This window comes from Monocercomonoides exilis (genome assembly GCF_001643675.1).
Source record: "Monocercomonoides exilis strain PA203 chromosome Unknown scaffold4-2303458, whole genome shotgun sequence".
NCBI classification, from domain to species: Eukaryota; Preaxostyla; order Oxymonadida; family Polymastigidae; genus Monocercomonoides; species Monocercomonoides exilis.
The window spans coordinates 622800-638096 of NW_027150549.1; the positions used below are offsets into that span (position 1 = coordinate 622800).

At 36.9% G+C, this 15297-nt stretch overlaps 3 protein-coding genes across 3 annotated transcripts; 1 reads left to right on the plus strand and 2 right to left on the minus strand.

Annotated features, from left to right (window-relative positions):
* The first annotated feature begins 16 nt into the window (after positions 1-16).
* MONOS_17013 (uncharacterized protein) lies at positions 17-614 on the plus strand. The gene is made up of 3 exons (XM_067869893.1): positions 17-70; positions 122-274; positions 327-614. The coding sequence occupies exons 2-3, from the start codon at positions 127-129 to the stop codon at positions 398-400; spliced, it is 222 nt and encodes a 73-aa protein (XP_067734633.1). The 5' UTR covers positions 17-70; positions 122-126; the 3' UTR covers positions 401-614.
* A 264-nt stretch (positions 615-878) lies between these two features.
* Positions 879-2780, minus strand: MONOS_11089 (putative serine carboxypeptidase; the record flags this gene model as incomplete). The annotated part of the gene is made up of 1 exon (XM_067863592.1): positions 879-2780. The coding sequence occupies one exon, from the start codon at positions 2778-2780 to the stop codon at positions 879-881; it is 1902 nt and encodes a 633-aa protein (XP_067734634.1).
* Positions 2781-11847: 9067 nt separating this feature from the next.
* Positions 11848-14593, minus strand: MONOS_3566 (uncharacterized protein; the record flags this gene model as incomplete). The annotated part of the gene is made up of 4 exons (XM_067873573.1): positions 11848-12839; positions 12982-13089; positions 13154-14409; positions 14463-14593. The coding sequence occupies 4 exons, from the start codon at positions 14591-14593 to the stop codon at positions 12019-12021; spliced, it is 2316 nt and encodes a 771-aa protein (XP_067734635.1). The 3' UTR covers positions 11848-12018.
* Between the last annotated feature and the right edge of the window lie 704 nt (positions 14594-15297).

The following is a 15297-nucleotide window of genomic DNA, read 5'->3' on the forward strand; positions in this document are numbered from 1 at the left end:
TAAAAAATTATGTATCACAAATACTTTTCTTTCAATTCCTCTTTAAAATTATAAAATCATCCTTCAACAAGTATTCACAATTTTTCCCTATTGCTTATACGTTTATGATTACGCTTCTTAGGATTTATGATTAATCTATTTCACTTCCCGTCTCTTTTATACATTTTTGTATTATTTGTGTGCACATGTACATACCTCTCTCAATCATACAAACAAGTATTTGTCAAACATAAAAAAGGATTTGGCGGAATATTTTATAAGGCAACTGTTCTTGGTTTGCCCTTTGTTGAAATAAATTTTGATTTTTCATAATTTATGTTGTATAGGGGATCGGTGCAGTCCATTTATTTCAGTGCTTGCTATACTGATGGCAGCTTACACATTATTTATAAAAGAATGAAAATGGAGACTCTATTTTTTATTTTGGAGTTGATAACTTTTCTCCATACACGTTTTCATTTTTCTAATGCTTTTCCATTTTTTGCAATGAAATTTTTATACTAAACCTTTAAAAAAAACAATTTTATTCTTGAAAGGAAATGTTAAAGTCTTTATTTCATTTCTTTATGTGAAATGTTCAACGATCGAATCGAAAATATTGCAACTTAAACAAAATAGGGAAATTTTCATTTTACTGATGAAAATGGATCATAAATAACCAAATTGTAAAAAAACAAATTTATACTGAAATGTTATCAAACGAAAAAAATTAAACAATTTCAGGATAAAACACGAAAATGTTGAAGTGATTTTTATTTATGAGAATAATTGGTACATAATTTTTGTTGCTGTATTCAAAACATTCTCCCAAAAAAATGGTTGAATAATCTCTTTGGCATTTAGCAATGGTACTAACAATACAAAAATATAAAGAATTTTCACTCTTCGTATGTGCTGTCAGAAGAATCTTCCCCTGTATCATCGTTTTCAGTTAATTCATCATTTTCATTTTCTCCATCATCTTCCTTTTCCTTATTTTTTCCATGAGCAACTGCCCCATCTTCCTTTCGTGCTCGTTTTTTTGCGATTTTTGGTGCACGATTGTTGAGAAGGCGCTTCTTAGGTTTTTTTCTTCCAAACAAATTCCCAGCGTTTGCAAATGGATTTATGATAGCACCTGCGAATGGATTTGGAATTGCTTGAAATGCATTGTTAAATGCTTGCTGTGCTGGCACTTGAACTGGATCGGGCTGAAATGGAGTGATTCCCGATGATACAACATCTTTGATCGTAAGTTTGGTATTGGCAGCTTCAGGATGTTCGCTCCGCCATTTCTTTTCTGCATCCTTTGCAGCTTTTTTAATACGTTTTTCTTCAAGTTTATCTTCGTTATTGTTCCAAAGAGGACATTTTGTGTCATGAAAATGCTTGTATGGATCAGGCTTTGGGCACAAAGCTCCGCAAACATAGCAAAACGACTCACCACATTCACATGGGACGCGATTGCAGCCATCCATTTTGACAACACTTTTTTTGCATGATGGACATTCTCTAATCCTTGCAGCGTCCATCGCTGCTTCCACTGCCTTTCGAAGAGACTCCTCTAATGCTTCTTCTGCCACTTCAGAACATTTCTTTGGTAAATGGGATTCCTTTTTGCATAAGCGGCAGCTCACTTTCATGCAGTCAGGATTGGCACAATGCAATTCTGTATCTTCGTTTGCCGAGGTCTCCATAATAACTGCATAATCACAAAATGGACATTCAACAAGATTGGGAATAGCTGCAGTTCGAAGTGCTGCCTGTTGCTCTCTTCGAAGAAGCATCGAATATTCTTCCTCTGATAATACCCGTCTCACAAAAGAGTCCGGAAATGTTCCTTCGCATCCATTCATATCGACACACTGAAATGATACATTTGCTTTGCCTTTTTGTAATTCCTTTAAAATGGCTTGTTTTGCGCAATCATTGCAGATTAAATGCATCTCTGTGCATTGCACCATTTCGTCAATTGCATAGCTTCCCATACAACACCCGCATTCTAATAATTCTCCTCCAGCTTCTTCGTATTCTTTGTCCATCAATTTCCGAGCAACTTCAAGATCAGCCTCTGTTACTTTTGCTAATCTTTGTTTTTGAATTTCTTCGTATTCTTCTTTGAAATCTTCATCTTTTTCTATTTCAAGATCAACTTGCTTCCGCGGTTTTTTCAAAAGATGAAATTTCTTACCGTCTATTTCGGCATCGTTATTAATAATTTTTAAATCTTTTTCAAGATGCTCAATGATTGGAATCAAGTGATAGTTGAATTTTACTGAAATTTCTGTCAAGCGCGGAATTGGAATCAATGGGAATAAATTCGACAGATATTTAGTAGATAGCTGTGTGTAAGAAGGTTTCATGATTCTCACAATATTCTTGTAATCTCTTTTGCACTTTGATGATTCTCCTTTTTTTTTCTGCTTTGGATAGCTGCTTTTCTCCGCAATTTCATTTATCACCAAAGTCGCACAATCTTTTTCGTCAATTTTTTCTGATACCTTTGTGCGAAGAAAGTCCAAGTCTATATCTGGAAAAAGGCACAATACTTCTTGAACGTATAAATCAACTTTGCTTTCAATTGTATCTAAATCATCTTCATCGATTTGAGTTTCTTCCATAGAAATATTTTTTCCCAGTGCATCAACAAGTTTTTCATTTGTACGATGTTGCTCTGATAAACGTATGTTATCTTCTTTAACTTCATCAATATCATCTGGATCAACAATTGTAGATCCTTGAGTCAGAAGAGGTATTTTTTGAAAAGAGTTTTCGATTGAATTATTATTTATTTCGTTCATTTATTTCTGAAAAGCAATAATCAAAAAAGAAAAACAAAAATTAATATATATAAAGGTGGGAAGTTTGATCGTTCAACAAATATTTGATGAAAAAATCTTTGTGTCAACGTTTATATTATTTGTTTTTCAATTGTTTTCACGAAAAAAAAAGATTGTTTTCATTTTTTTATTTGTGAAAGAGAATAGACCATTTGTTGTTTTCCATTTTTTTTATAAATATTTCGTTTAATAAAACGAAATTTAACTTCATTTTCCTTATTTTAGAACAAAATAAATGCATTTAATTATTGTTTATTGAATTTCACTCTTATTATTTTTTTGTGATGATTTATTTTGTTGAAAAAAGGTGACTCTTTTTGAATTGTCATTAATGAACAGTCTTTCATTTTGAAAAAATCTGTGAATAATTCAGTAGTTCATTCGTCCATTAATCATATTCAACAATATCATATGTGGAAACACGATGTGCATTTTGTGTTATATGCGCTCCATAACTGAGTAATATGACTCATGAATGCCAAAAATTGACAAAAGAATAATGTTCAATGTTCAAAGTGAAAACAAAAAATCACTTGTTTTGAAAATATGGGGTTCAATACGGACTTTCAGACCTTTATGAACTAATCAACAAAGATTTACTTCACTTGTGACTTAATTACACGTTCACATATTTAAATATTTATTTATTTTTCTTTTCCATGAATATGAATCCATGATGTCGTTTTTTTATGTTGTATGATCCGACATGTATTTAAAAAAATAAATTTATTTGTTTTTGTATTTTTGACCTCATAAAGTTCATCCGAACTTCATTATTTTTGAATTAAAACGCCTGATATGTAATACTCTATCCAATGCATTAAATAAAGACTTTCTTTAAAACACGATGAAGATTATTCACATTGAGATAAAAAACATCAAAAGTTTGGTTTTCACTCACATGATTATTCAAGACCGAACACATATATTTTTAACAACTTCAGTGATTATTTTTATGATCATGACATTTTTTGGGGTGCAGTTTTTTTAAAGGTTTTTCGATTATAACGAAATAATTGTCATTTTAGATGATAATTGTTTCGGAATAATTACAAAAGCCAAAGTTTGAAATGAAAAAGAAGCAGACATAAACTTCAATTGAGTTTTCACTTTTCAGTGTTCATTATAAAATACATATAATACATGGGAGGAAATACGGACTTTCAAGCTTTTTTTGCACATGGCATTGAATAATTGCTTCACTCTTAACTTTATTTCGCTTTCTCAGATTTCAAAATAATTGGAATTCATATCCGTAAACATGTATCGTAGAATTCAAAACATAAAGTTTATCATCATTTCACGAATGTCAAAAAATGGAACAATTTTTATTGTGTTTTTTGTTCACAAAGAATAAATGAAAAGTGCATAAAATTTTCAGTGAAAATGCCTAAAGTGAAATACTTTGCCACACATATTTAAACTGAAAAAATTTACTGAAAAAAAATATGATTTCAAAATAATCACATAAATGAAAAAATCAAATATATAAAAGATAATTTTTAAATTTGAACATTTCTTTTATAAATACACACAACATTCTTTTCACTGTCTTTTTAGTGGGTTTATATTGAATTTGTTTTTGAGCGTAATCACAGGATCAAATGCAAATAAGCTCAATTTTGGCATTGTTAAGTACAAAATATAAAGAAATAATAATAATAATAATAATAATAGTAAGTGAATAAATAAATAAATAAATAAATAAATAAATAAATAAATAAATAAATAAATAAATAAATAAATAAATAAATAAATAAATAAATAAATAAATAAATAAATAAATAAATAAATAAATAAATAAATAAATAAATAAATAAATAAATAAATAAATAAATAAATAAATAAATAAATAAATAAATAAATAAATAAATTAAAACATTCGTTTTGATCTGAAATCACATTTATTGGATAGATTTGAAAAAAAATTTAACATAAATTTTCTTTCTCTGAACAACACAATGAAATATTGATTTTTGTTTAATAACTGAAAAGAAAGAATGTGAGTTGTGATCTAACACACTGCAATGTTTTTATCTTTAAAATGGAACTGAATTATTGGTGTATTAATCAGGAAACATGTTATTAAAAGAAGACATCTTTTTTCTCAAAGAAAATCAACATTTCAAATTGTTGTTTACTCGGGATTGTTGAAAATTCAACTTGGCTGATTTTTTTTGAAATCATTTTTTTGTTCGAGTTTTGATCTAGTTTTTTTCTCAATGGTATTTTCAAAGAAAATGTATTTCCTGTGAAGCATAGTCATTATGTGCATGTATTTTCCAATATAGCTAATTTTAAAAAATCACATCGAGATTAAATTTATGATCAAAACTCGAACGAAAGTTTGATTTTAAAAAGGATCAGCCACTTAACCAAAAAGAAATAATCAGAATCATGAACAAAAAAATCGATGAAGGATAAAAATCATTCCACAATAAAAGTTTTGTCCATATTATTCACACATATTAAAAAAGAAATAACAATAATTCGCAATAGAGCGAATATACGAACGCAAGGAGCAGGTTTGCTCCTCAATAATGAGTATTGGTTACGATTTATGGGCGGTTTAAGATCTAACTTCGCCAATACTCAAATTCAAAGTTGATCCAAATTGTCCGCAACGAAAATGAAGCAATAGCCTGTAACAAAAAATACAGAGACGGCGATGGAAAAGATTTAGTTCGAATTCTGAAACTGGTAAAAGCGAAAAGCATAATTGAAGAACTTACCAGGACTTGAGCTGGAAATGCATCATCGGGAATAAAAGGAAGTGCACAGCTGAAACCATAAAATATTAATAGATAATTATTGAAAATATTTCCGCGTTATACCGCGAAACAATTTCAGAAATTAAAACTACGAAAAATAGTGAAACATTTTGATAGAATAAAGATATGATATTTTTTAGACTTTAAAATAGAATAAAACTACACAATATTTTGTTTATTTATTAGGAATAAGAACCGCGTATTGAAACAAGTTATAGGAAAATTAAGAAATCACTTGAAACATCATGAATTAAAGAATATATATGCATATGTAGCAGAGAGATTATTATTGAGAAAGAATCTCCTTTTTATAAAGATATAATCAATTGAAATAAAGCTGTGCATATTCGAGAGATTATTCCAAAGATTGAAATTACAAAAATAATATAAAATATATATACCGAACAAAGGAAGAAGATCCGCGCATAGCCGCGAGATATAATATAACATTGTCACTACATAATATTGATAGAATTTTAAGGAAGAAGAGCCGTGTATAGCCGCGAGGATATGTACAATCACAGAAACTACTAAATATTGGAAATGTGTCAGAATATTCACAGACTTATTGCAGAAAGATTATAATAAATAAAGAATTTTATTACAATTTATACAAATATAATTGAAATTAAATAGATCACACTCTCGAAATAACTGCAATTAACAAAATCATGTTATTCGTTTGATAAAGATTGAAAAGAGAATAATGAGTTCCGTGCTTTGCCGCGAGACAGAGAGAGGAGAAAGAGCCGCGCTTTGCCGCGAGACAGAGAGAGAGGAGAGAGCCGCGCTTTGCCGCGAGACAGAGAGAGAAGAGAAAGCCGCGCTTTGCCGCGAGACAGAGAGAGAAGAGAGAGCCGCGCTTTGCCGCGAGACAGAGAGAGAAGAGAAAGCCGCGCTTTGCCGCGAGACAGAGAGAGAAGAGAAAGCCGCGCTTTGCCGCGAGACAGAGAGAGAAGAGAAAGCCGCGCTATGCCGCGAGACAGAGAGAGAGGAGAGAGACGCGCTTCGCCGCGAGACAGAGAGAGAAGAGAAAGCCGCGCTTTGCCGCGAGACAGAGAGAGAAGAGAAAGCCGCGCTTTGCCGCGAGACAGAGAGAGAAGAAAGAGCCGCGCTTTGCCGCGAGACAGAGAGAGAAGAGAGAGCCGCGCTTTGCCGCGAGACAGAGAGAGAAGAGAGAGCCGCGCTTTGCCGCGAGACAGAGAGAGAAGAGAAAGCCGCGCTTTGCCGCGAGACAGAGAGAGAAGAGAGAGCCGCGCTTTGCCGCGAGACAGAGAGAGAAGAAAGAGCCGCGCTTTGCCGCGAGACAGAGAGAGAAGAGAGAGCCGCGCTATGCCGCGAGACAGAGAGAGAGGAGAGAGACGCGCTTCGCCGCGAGACAGGGATGGACATGATGATGTCAGAGTTCAGGGGAATGACAGTACTACGGGAGGTCCCAATCAATCGACAGACAAGCACAAGGGAGAAACCCTTGGAGGTCTGCGAGAGCAACGAAGAGGCACTGAGCCCTTCCGACCGAAAGAAGAGGATAGAGATAGAAAGCTCGATAGATCGCGAGATGAGAACAGGGAGAGAGGACACAGAGGAAGACTCCGTATATCCCCACGGGACAGAACAGGTGAACGATCAGGAACCCGAGAGGGAGGTAGTGAAGAGAGTCTGGAGAGCTTCTGGAACTGTTATCGAGTCCCCAATTGGGAGCGTCCTGGAGGAGAGCTGGAAGATAGCTACTGCAGATACTCTCGAAGGGAAAGAGACCGCACAGATACAGACTGGTCAAAGGACACCAGAAGTGGGGAGTTGCGTAGCAGTGGGACCACCGAAGGAGCCACTTCCTGGGAGACTGGTGAACAGGCTGAACGAGTGGAGGAAGATTGGGGGAGACAAATTAGTGAGCCGTGGTATAAAAGCACGATGGATGAGTCCCCAATCCCCAATCTCACTCGAGGAGAGAAAACACAGACAAGAATTTCGGGGAACAACAGAGATGATGGACAATTATTTATCCCTCTTGGAGGAGGAAGTGAAAGAAGGAGTGGTGAAACCCATACAGGAGTCGGAGGTAAAGTGGTTCAACCCGACATTTATGGTCCGGAAGAAGAACGGAAAGTGGAGAAAGATCCTGGATTGCAGAATTTTAAACGAGGAAGTGCTAGGGAAACACTTCAAGATGGATTCCCAGGAGACAGTTGTGGAACTCCTGGAGGAGAACGATTGGATGACCACGCTCGACATATCGAGTGCTTACCAACATGTCAAAGTGGACGAGCAGTTCAGTCCCTTTCTGTGCTTCAGCTTCCAAAAGCAATGCTACACTTACGTGGGGATGCCATTTGGAGCAAAGGACGCGCCCAGAGTATTCACGAAGATAATGAGACGGGCAGCGTCATATATCAGAGAACATTGGAAGGTAAAGCTGGTGATATATCTAGACGACATCCTCCTCATGCACCCAGACAGGGATGCCTTGAGATCGATCTCACAGGAGATAGCCCAGTTCCTGAGAAATCTGGGCTGGATACTGTCGGAGGAGAAGCTGAAGCTAGAACCCGCAAGGAGTGTGGAGTTTTTGGGATGGAGTTGGAACTCAGAGAAGATGGAAGTGACGCTCCAAGAGAGGAAGAGAGTGCTGCTGCTAGAGGACGTGCGAAAATGGACAGCACATGCAAAGAAGAGAAGGAAACAAAAGACGAGGGACTTAGCAGCACTCCTCGGGAGGTTGAATTTTGTGAGGTTACAACATCCACCAGCGAGCTTGTGGATGAAGCGCATGCAATACGTGCTGAGGCAGGCAATAGCCCGCGGAGGCTGGAAGGGAACGGTAATAGACAACCCAATGTTGTTGGGAGAGTTAACTCATTGGAGGAAAACCCTGCTAGAGAACAGACCAAGGAGTCTGAAGAGAAGGAACAGACCAGCAGAACTAACAACGGACGCCTCAGAGTTGGGATGGGGTGCAGTATTAACAATACCGAAAGAGAACAAAGAGGAGAAGATATATGTCCACGGAAGTTGGACCCTCCAGGAAAGCAAGCTGGCAATCAACGAGAAGGAGTCCAGAGCAGTGTTGAGGACTTTGGAAAGGAAAGGAGCATGGCTGAAAGAACAGAAGATAGATCATATTCGTCTGAAGACAGACAACATGTCCACGAGATGGACAATCCAGAAGAAGAAGGGAGCTCCATCGCTCATTCCAACACTGAGAGCACTGGAGAAGAAACTGAACAGCCTGGACATGACGATACAGACGGAACACCTCCCGGGAGAGCAGAACATGGAAGCAGATGCACTCAGCCGGATAACGAGAAAACCTGACTATGCACTGAGGGGGGAGAAAGTCGCAGAGATATTACAGACAATCGCACCGAGAACACTAGATACAATTTCAGAACAGATTGCGCCGGTGCCCTGCGGAAGTACTTGGAGACTATCCTCTCTGAGAAGGAAGAGAGAGAAAGGAACAGCAGAAGACGACATAGTCCTAGTCCACCCGTTCCTGAGAAACATTGGACGAGTGATGAAAGAGAAGATGAACGAAGCTCAGAGGAATCTGACGATTCTGATTCTGCCAGCCTGGCGGGGGCAGACCTGGACCCCGCTACTGCAGCCTGGGCATTTGACAAAGACCCTGGGGACCTTTCAGGAGTGCATGATACCGGGAACGAAGATGAGAAGGGAAGGCTGGAAATTACCCCCAGGAGAGGTAATAAGCGTTATACTGGAGAAGAGAATACTCAAGGGAGAGACCTCTTCTTAACATGGGGAGAACACGTTGGAGCAAAAGACATAGCAGCAGCAATACTTAGAAATCAGAAGAGTGAGAGAGATACGTGGAGAGCCCTGCGAAGATTCAAGCAATTTCTAGATAGAGAGAGCATGGATGACACTGACCCCCTCACAACGAAAGATGCTAAATGGATTATGGCAGAGTTCATCGAAACACTTTCGAATACAAACCTCTCAAGTGGAGTGATAAATCAGACAGTACGGAAGGTGCTGGATTCTATTAACCTCTTCAGAGAGACTAAGGTTGACGTGAAAGACATAGAGACATTTCTAAAGACCTATGTGGGGGAGAAATCAAGAAGAGGCAAACGATACAAATCGATGTGGGACTTGACAATCATCACGAAGTGGGCAGAAGCCACTCACGATATGAAAGACCCACAGACCCTCCAAAGGAGGGCTCTCATTTTAACCATGATATTTGGTGCGTCAAGACCAGCAGAGCTGGAGAGAATGAGAAGAGGGATAACGATACTTAGAGATGATTTAGTCCAGACACAAGTACAAACAAAAACATCAGGGGGAGAGACTGTTAAGGTTATTATAAATAAGCATCCAAACCCACGTATCGATGCGGTTGTAGCGCTCCAACGCTGGATGGATTATATAAAGACAACCTTTAGAGACGAACATGTGTGGTTCGATCTCAGGGGGAGGCAACCTGCAAACTTGCAGAGGATTAAGGAAGAATTAGTGGCTGTCCTGAGAGAGAACGGAATACCCGACACATTTACCGCGTACTCGATAAGACACGCTGTGATAACACACTTAGCTAGACAACAAGATGCAGATTGGAAAGCAATCAATGCGTACGCGAGATGGGCGCCAGGCTCTAGAGTAGCCCAGGAGTATTACACCGTGTTACCAGTTCAGGACACGAGATGGATCCTGGAGACAATCGGTGGCCCAGTACCCCTGGCAGAGAAGGGAGGAAAGTCGGAGAAGGACAGCAAAGGAAAAGAAATTTCAAATGAGAATACAGAATCTGAAACAAAGGAGTATCCGGAAGAAACATCACAATCTGGGGGAGAAGCGGAGACGAGCAAGAGAAAGAATTCGAAGAGACGAGGGTCGACTCGAGAGAAGAGTCCGCATCATGAGGACGATATAACACAACCCACCAGGGGTGATGAGACACCATCCATAATTCCCCGCAGCATCATGGAGCTGGCGGAGGGCAGACAACCTGCCTCGCAGAAGAAACTCGAGACCGATCGGAGGAAACGCGGAGAGAGAAGCATAGGACAAATTGTCATGCCCGCTCAAGTACAGAAGACTCGATCGAGAACCCCCGAAAACAGCGCAAGAGGGGGAGGGAGTAGGGATTGAGGCCGCACCTTCATCCGCAGTCCCTCTGGTCATCCGCCGCACGGCAAGGTGCTAGGCATGAGGGTTTAAGATCAGAGGAGAGAGGAGAACGAGGGATTTCAAGACTCATTATTGAGGAGCAAACCTGCTCCTTGCGTTCGTATATTCGCTCTATTGCGAATTGATAGAACGCAGTGAGCAGGATTTGCTCCGAAATAATACTAACGCGGATGGAGAGACTCAGAGCGGCTGGGTGCGTAAGAGAGAAACATATTTGGAGGAATATGACGAGAAAAAGGGCGAGATATAAAAGGATAGAGGAAAAGATCAACCGCCCGAAGATATTAATGTGCACCTAGAACCTTTTTTGAGAAACGTGGAAATAAATAAAAAGTTCAAGCATGATCCTACTCCTTTACAAGACTATTATTGTTTTTACAGAGAAGAATTGAATATTAAATATGCAGTGTGTGATGATCGAGGTTGCTCTGCTGATGCAGCAGAAGAGTGGGAGGCAGAGCATAATACACGCAGTTTTCTTTTCCACGCCTCGCGAAAGCGAGAGTGGTTTTTCTTTCTGCTCCGTTTTGGAACACTCGCCTCTCCGGATCCCTGCACGGACTGCAGGAGGCAGCTCCGAGGGGCTATGTCCCCTGCCCTCTGGTCTTCGGGACCAAGGCGAAAAGGCGAAGTCGGCGGTGAAGTGATGCGGACAATGCATTATTTTATTATTATTATTAATTCTTAATGTTATTGTTTCGTTTTTTCATCTCGCCCTTTTTTCCACGTCATTGGGGAGGGCGAAGTTCTCACTTAAACCGCCCATAAATCGTAACCAATACTCATTATTTCGGAGCAAATCCTGCTCACTGCGTTCTATCAATAATTATTCAATTTCGAATTAACTTCAATGATACAAGTGATTTTTTAAAATAACTTTAAATATATTTTTTTCTCTCAACATCAAAAAATTATTTTGGAGGAATAAAAAATCACTTCAATATTTTTTGGGAAAAAAATTCTTTATCAAAAAACGAAAATATTATAGAAAAAACCAAATACAAATCACACACTTTGACAAAAAATAACGCCCTCAATATTTTTTTAAAATCATTATGACCGTTGAAGTAATTAATTTTGAAAAACTGAAGAGTTATTATTATTTTCTGGAGACGAATATTTTTATTTTTATCAGTCAAAGAAAAAATAAAACAATATTTAAACAATTAAACGGAAAAAATAATATTATTTATTTTTCTTTGACAGTCATTCCAAAAGCTTGAACAAAACTAAAATCAGCTATAAAAAATAATCCACACAACAAATTCCAAATTTCAAACAAGACACGAATCAGGAATTTTCCAATCTTCTTCATCGTCAACACTTGCTTTTGAATTATTCATCGGAGTGCTTAGTTCATCATTTTTGTTTTTTACGTTTGCTTCAATCGATGGCCAGTTTATTGAAATTATCGTTTCCTTTGAAGGAAAAGTATTTGTGCAAAGTATCATGTCTCCTAAGCCACATTGGCAAAGAACTTCATTCATTTCATCAATGAAATCTCCCCAAAAAATAACCATTCCTGGTCCAAAACGATGCGCATAGCTTGCAAGTTGTTGAAGAGTCTTGCTTAAAAATAATGCATCAGCCGAAAATGAAGCCTTCGAATCGATCCAACAAACAGGGAAAAAGCGACGACGTTGAGGCAACATTCCCCTTCTTATTAAAACCTCGTTGCTTGGCTGGCGATAAGCTTTTGTGGTCTGAGATGATAAACCACTGCATTTCAATTGTTGAGATGGAGGAGAAAATGAAGTTGAAGATTGAAGAGAAGATGAGACGTTTTCAATTGTTGGAACATTTGTTTGATTAGGCATCGTAGGATTAGCTGATGGAGTGATTGCGGAAGGGACAGAGTTATTTGAAGGAGTGGTTTGGGTGTTAACATTAACATTTTCAAAAAGTTGTTTCAGCTCAATTTCGAAATATGAATTACTTAGCTCAGAAGATTCCCTCCAAATGGGAATGCTAAATAGTTTGCGCAATGAATCAGAATCAAAGATTAAGCTATATTCCTTCGATGCTTTTTGAATCTGCTTAATCTTTAGCTGCAAGTCATTCATCTTTGCTTCTGTTTGGCAAGAATAATTAATGACTACAAGCATTGAATAAGTGATTGATATTTTATATGAAAAAAAAGAACGAAGTTTCAAAGATGGAAAAAAATAAAAATCGCAAAAATATATAATCAAATATAAGCAAAATGCATGTCCAGTTAAAAGAAACAATATTCATACTTGTTCTTTGAGAATCAATAATTTTACAACGCTGCTGCAAATCAACAAGGCGCTCAATTACAGCGTTTTGAAGGAACGTTGTTTGCAAAGCATGCTCTTCCAAAAGCTCTGTAATTTAATGAACAAAAGATTATATTAATATAAGTAAAAAAATACTGCTCATTCACCAAACCGTTGAAAAGAAGCATTCTGTAATTAGACAAACTCAATGGCAGATAATCCGCGAATCTTTTAGGATTCAAAGAGTACAACGAAATCAACGAGTTATTTGGTTCATTTCTCATCAAGGTAGAGTTTGAAAAAGCACAGCATGAAGATGAAGCAGAAGAAGAATCAGCCAATAAACAATTTTCTTTTTGAATGCGATCTCTTTCGTTTTTGGCCCATATAAATTTGCTTTTCACAGCAAATGTGTCCATAACTTCTGAAAGAACATCTCTCCAACCATTTTCAAGCAATAAGCAACATTCCATTTGTAACCTCTCATGCAGTATCTCTTCAACAGGCATTTCATTGATTGCTCTGGTTTCATTCTCAATCACTTCCATCATTCTATATTGAAGCAGATCCGCTGGCGTCATTCCCTCGTGACTTCCATTTGTAAGATTTTGTAAATCAGACAAAGATGCAGTTGAAGATTGCGAGACACCATTGCCAACCTCTTGTGAACATGAAATTGAAGAGTTCAAAGAAGGTTTGTCGCTCAATGTTGATTGACAATCAATGTTATGATTCGAAATTTCTTTTGAAGGTTCATCACGAACGTTTAAGCATTCATCACTTCTATGCAACTTTTTCTTTCGATCAGCTTCAATCTTTAATACTTTTTCTACTCTTCTTAAAATAGGATCAAATGGAAGAGCAAATGGAGTTAGAACTTCTTTGCTTTCGTTTATCTCTTGTTGACGAACCAATATGGACTCTATCGCAAGAGGATTAAATAGAATTTCATTGTGAAATAATGATGTATCAACTATAAATGGAACAGTTAGAAGGATATCAGGAGTCTTACTAAGTCTATCAGTTTTGCAACCCTCTTCTGTAATAAATGGAATTCCTAATTCATTAATACAAGACGAAAGATATTCTTCATGAACTTTGCCCATTGCCGCCTTAAAAGCTTCTGTGTCATTTCCTTCAAGAACATTTTCCGTCAGATACTTTTTTACATACTGATACAGGCTAGGTTCCAGTATTTCAGAAGGATTTCGAATTAAATACATTTTAGTTGATCTTGTTTTTGTTCTAGATGATTTTTCCATTTTTGTGCTGATGTAATAATCCAGTAATTGCTCTGCCAAATAATGTGCAGGAACTTTACATTCTCCAAGCCAATACTGAAAACCTTCAAATGTCTTTGATGCGTCATAAATATTATGTATGTTTTTTTGAATAACATGATGCATCTTTTTAATTGCTGCCAAGTTTCTGTTCAAAATTATAATCTTTAAAATTAATGATTTGAAACTTTTGAAGCATACAATTGAGAATATAAACTTAACACAATGCTAGGAGGAACACCATATATGACTGAATAGCGCAATACATCTTCGGAGCACTTTAATTTATGACACAAAAGCAAATTTAAATCGAATCTCATTTGTTCTACCATTAATTTTTTTTGATTCCGTTTTCTTTCAAAAACAACATAAACAGAAAATTCGAATTTTTATTTTTCTTTCTTTCTTTGTTATTATTATATATTAGGTATTTGACATTAAAAAATATTCAACAATAATTATGTTTTATTCAAAGGTCTCTTTCGAATAAAAGATTGCATTTTTGTAATTGCGAATAAAGAAAAAGCGAGCTACGCAAAGCACATTCACTTCTCTTTTCTGTACAATGACTGCCAACGCACAAGATAAAGAATTATCAGAAAATATCTTCCTTTGACATTTGATAAAACTGAAATCATAAGTATGAATCTGTTGGAATGTTTTACTAAAGTCTCTGTTCTGGATTGAATGAGCACATGAAAGCGCTTCATACTTCAAATAATAAAGCCAACAGGCACATTATGAAGCAAACATGTCGAAACTCATTAGAATGACATTTCAAGCAATTAAACCAACAAGAAGTTCGAAATCTTCATTTTGCAGCAGCGAAACACCCGCTCCTAAACCGAAGTTCAATATTGCTTGCAACTTCACACAATTTGTCTCAATCAAGTTTGCAACGCTTCACCTTTTCCATTCCATTCTTTTTCAATTCATTTTTGTCTCTGGTTTTTCCAAACCATGTTCAATTTGTTTCCATTCAAACAGTCAAATGCGTTTTTCTGATCTCTGCCTTTTCTTTCAACAAATACCGTAA

What these genes read in the sequence shown, in the direction of transcription:
- MONOS_17013 (XM_067869893.1), top strand. Translation starts at nt 127, where the DNA reads ATGATTAATCTATTTCACTTCCCGTCTCTTTTATACATTTTTGTATTA. An exon ending in TTATAAGGCAACTGTTCTTG is followed by an intron (nt 275 to 326) that starts GTTTGCCCTTTG and finishes TATGTTGTATAG; the next exon opens with GGGATCGGTGCAGTCCATTT.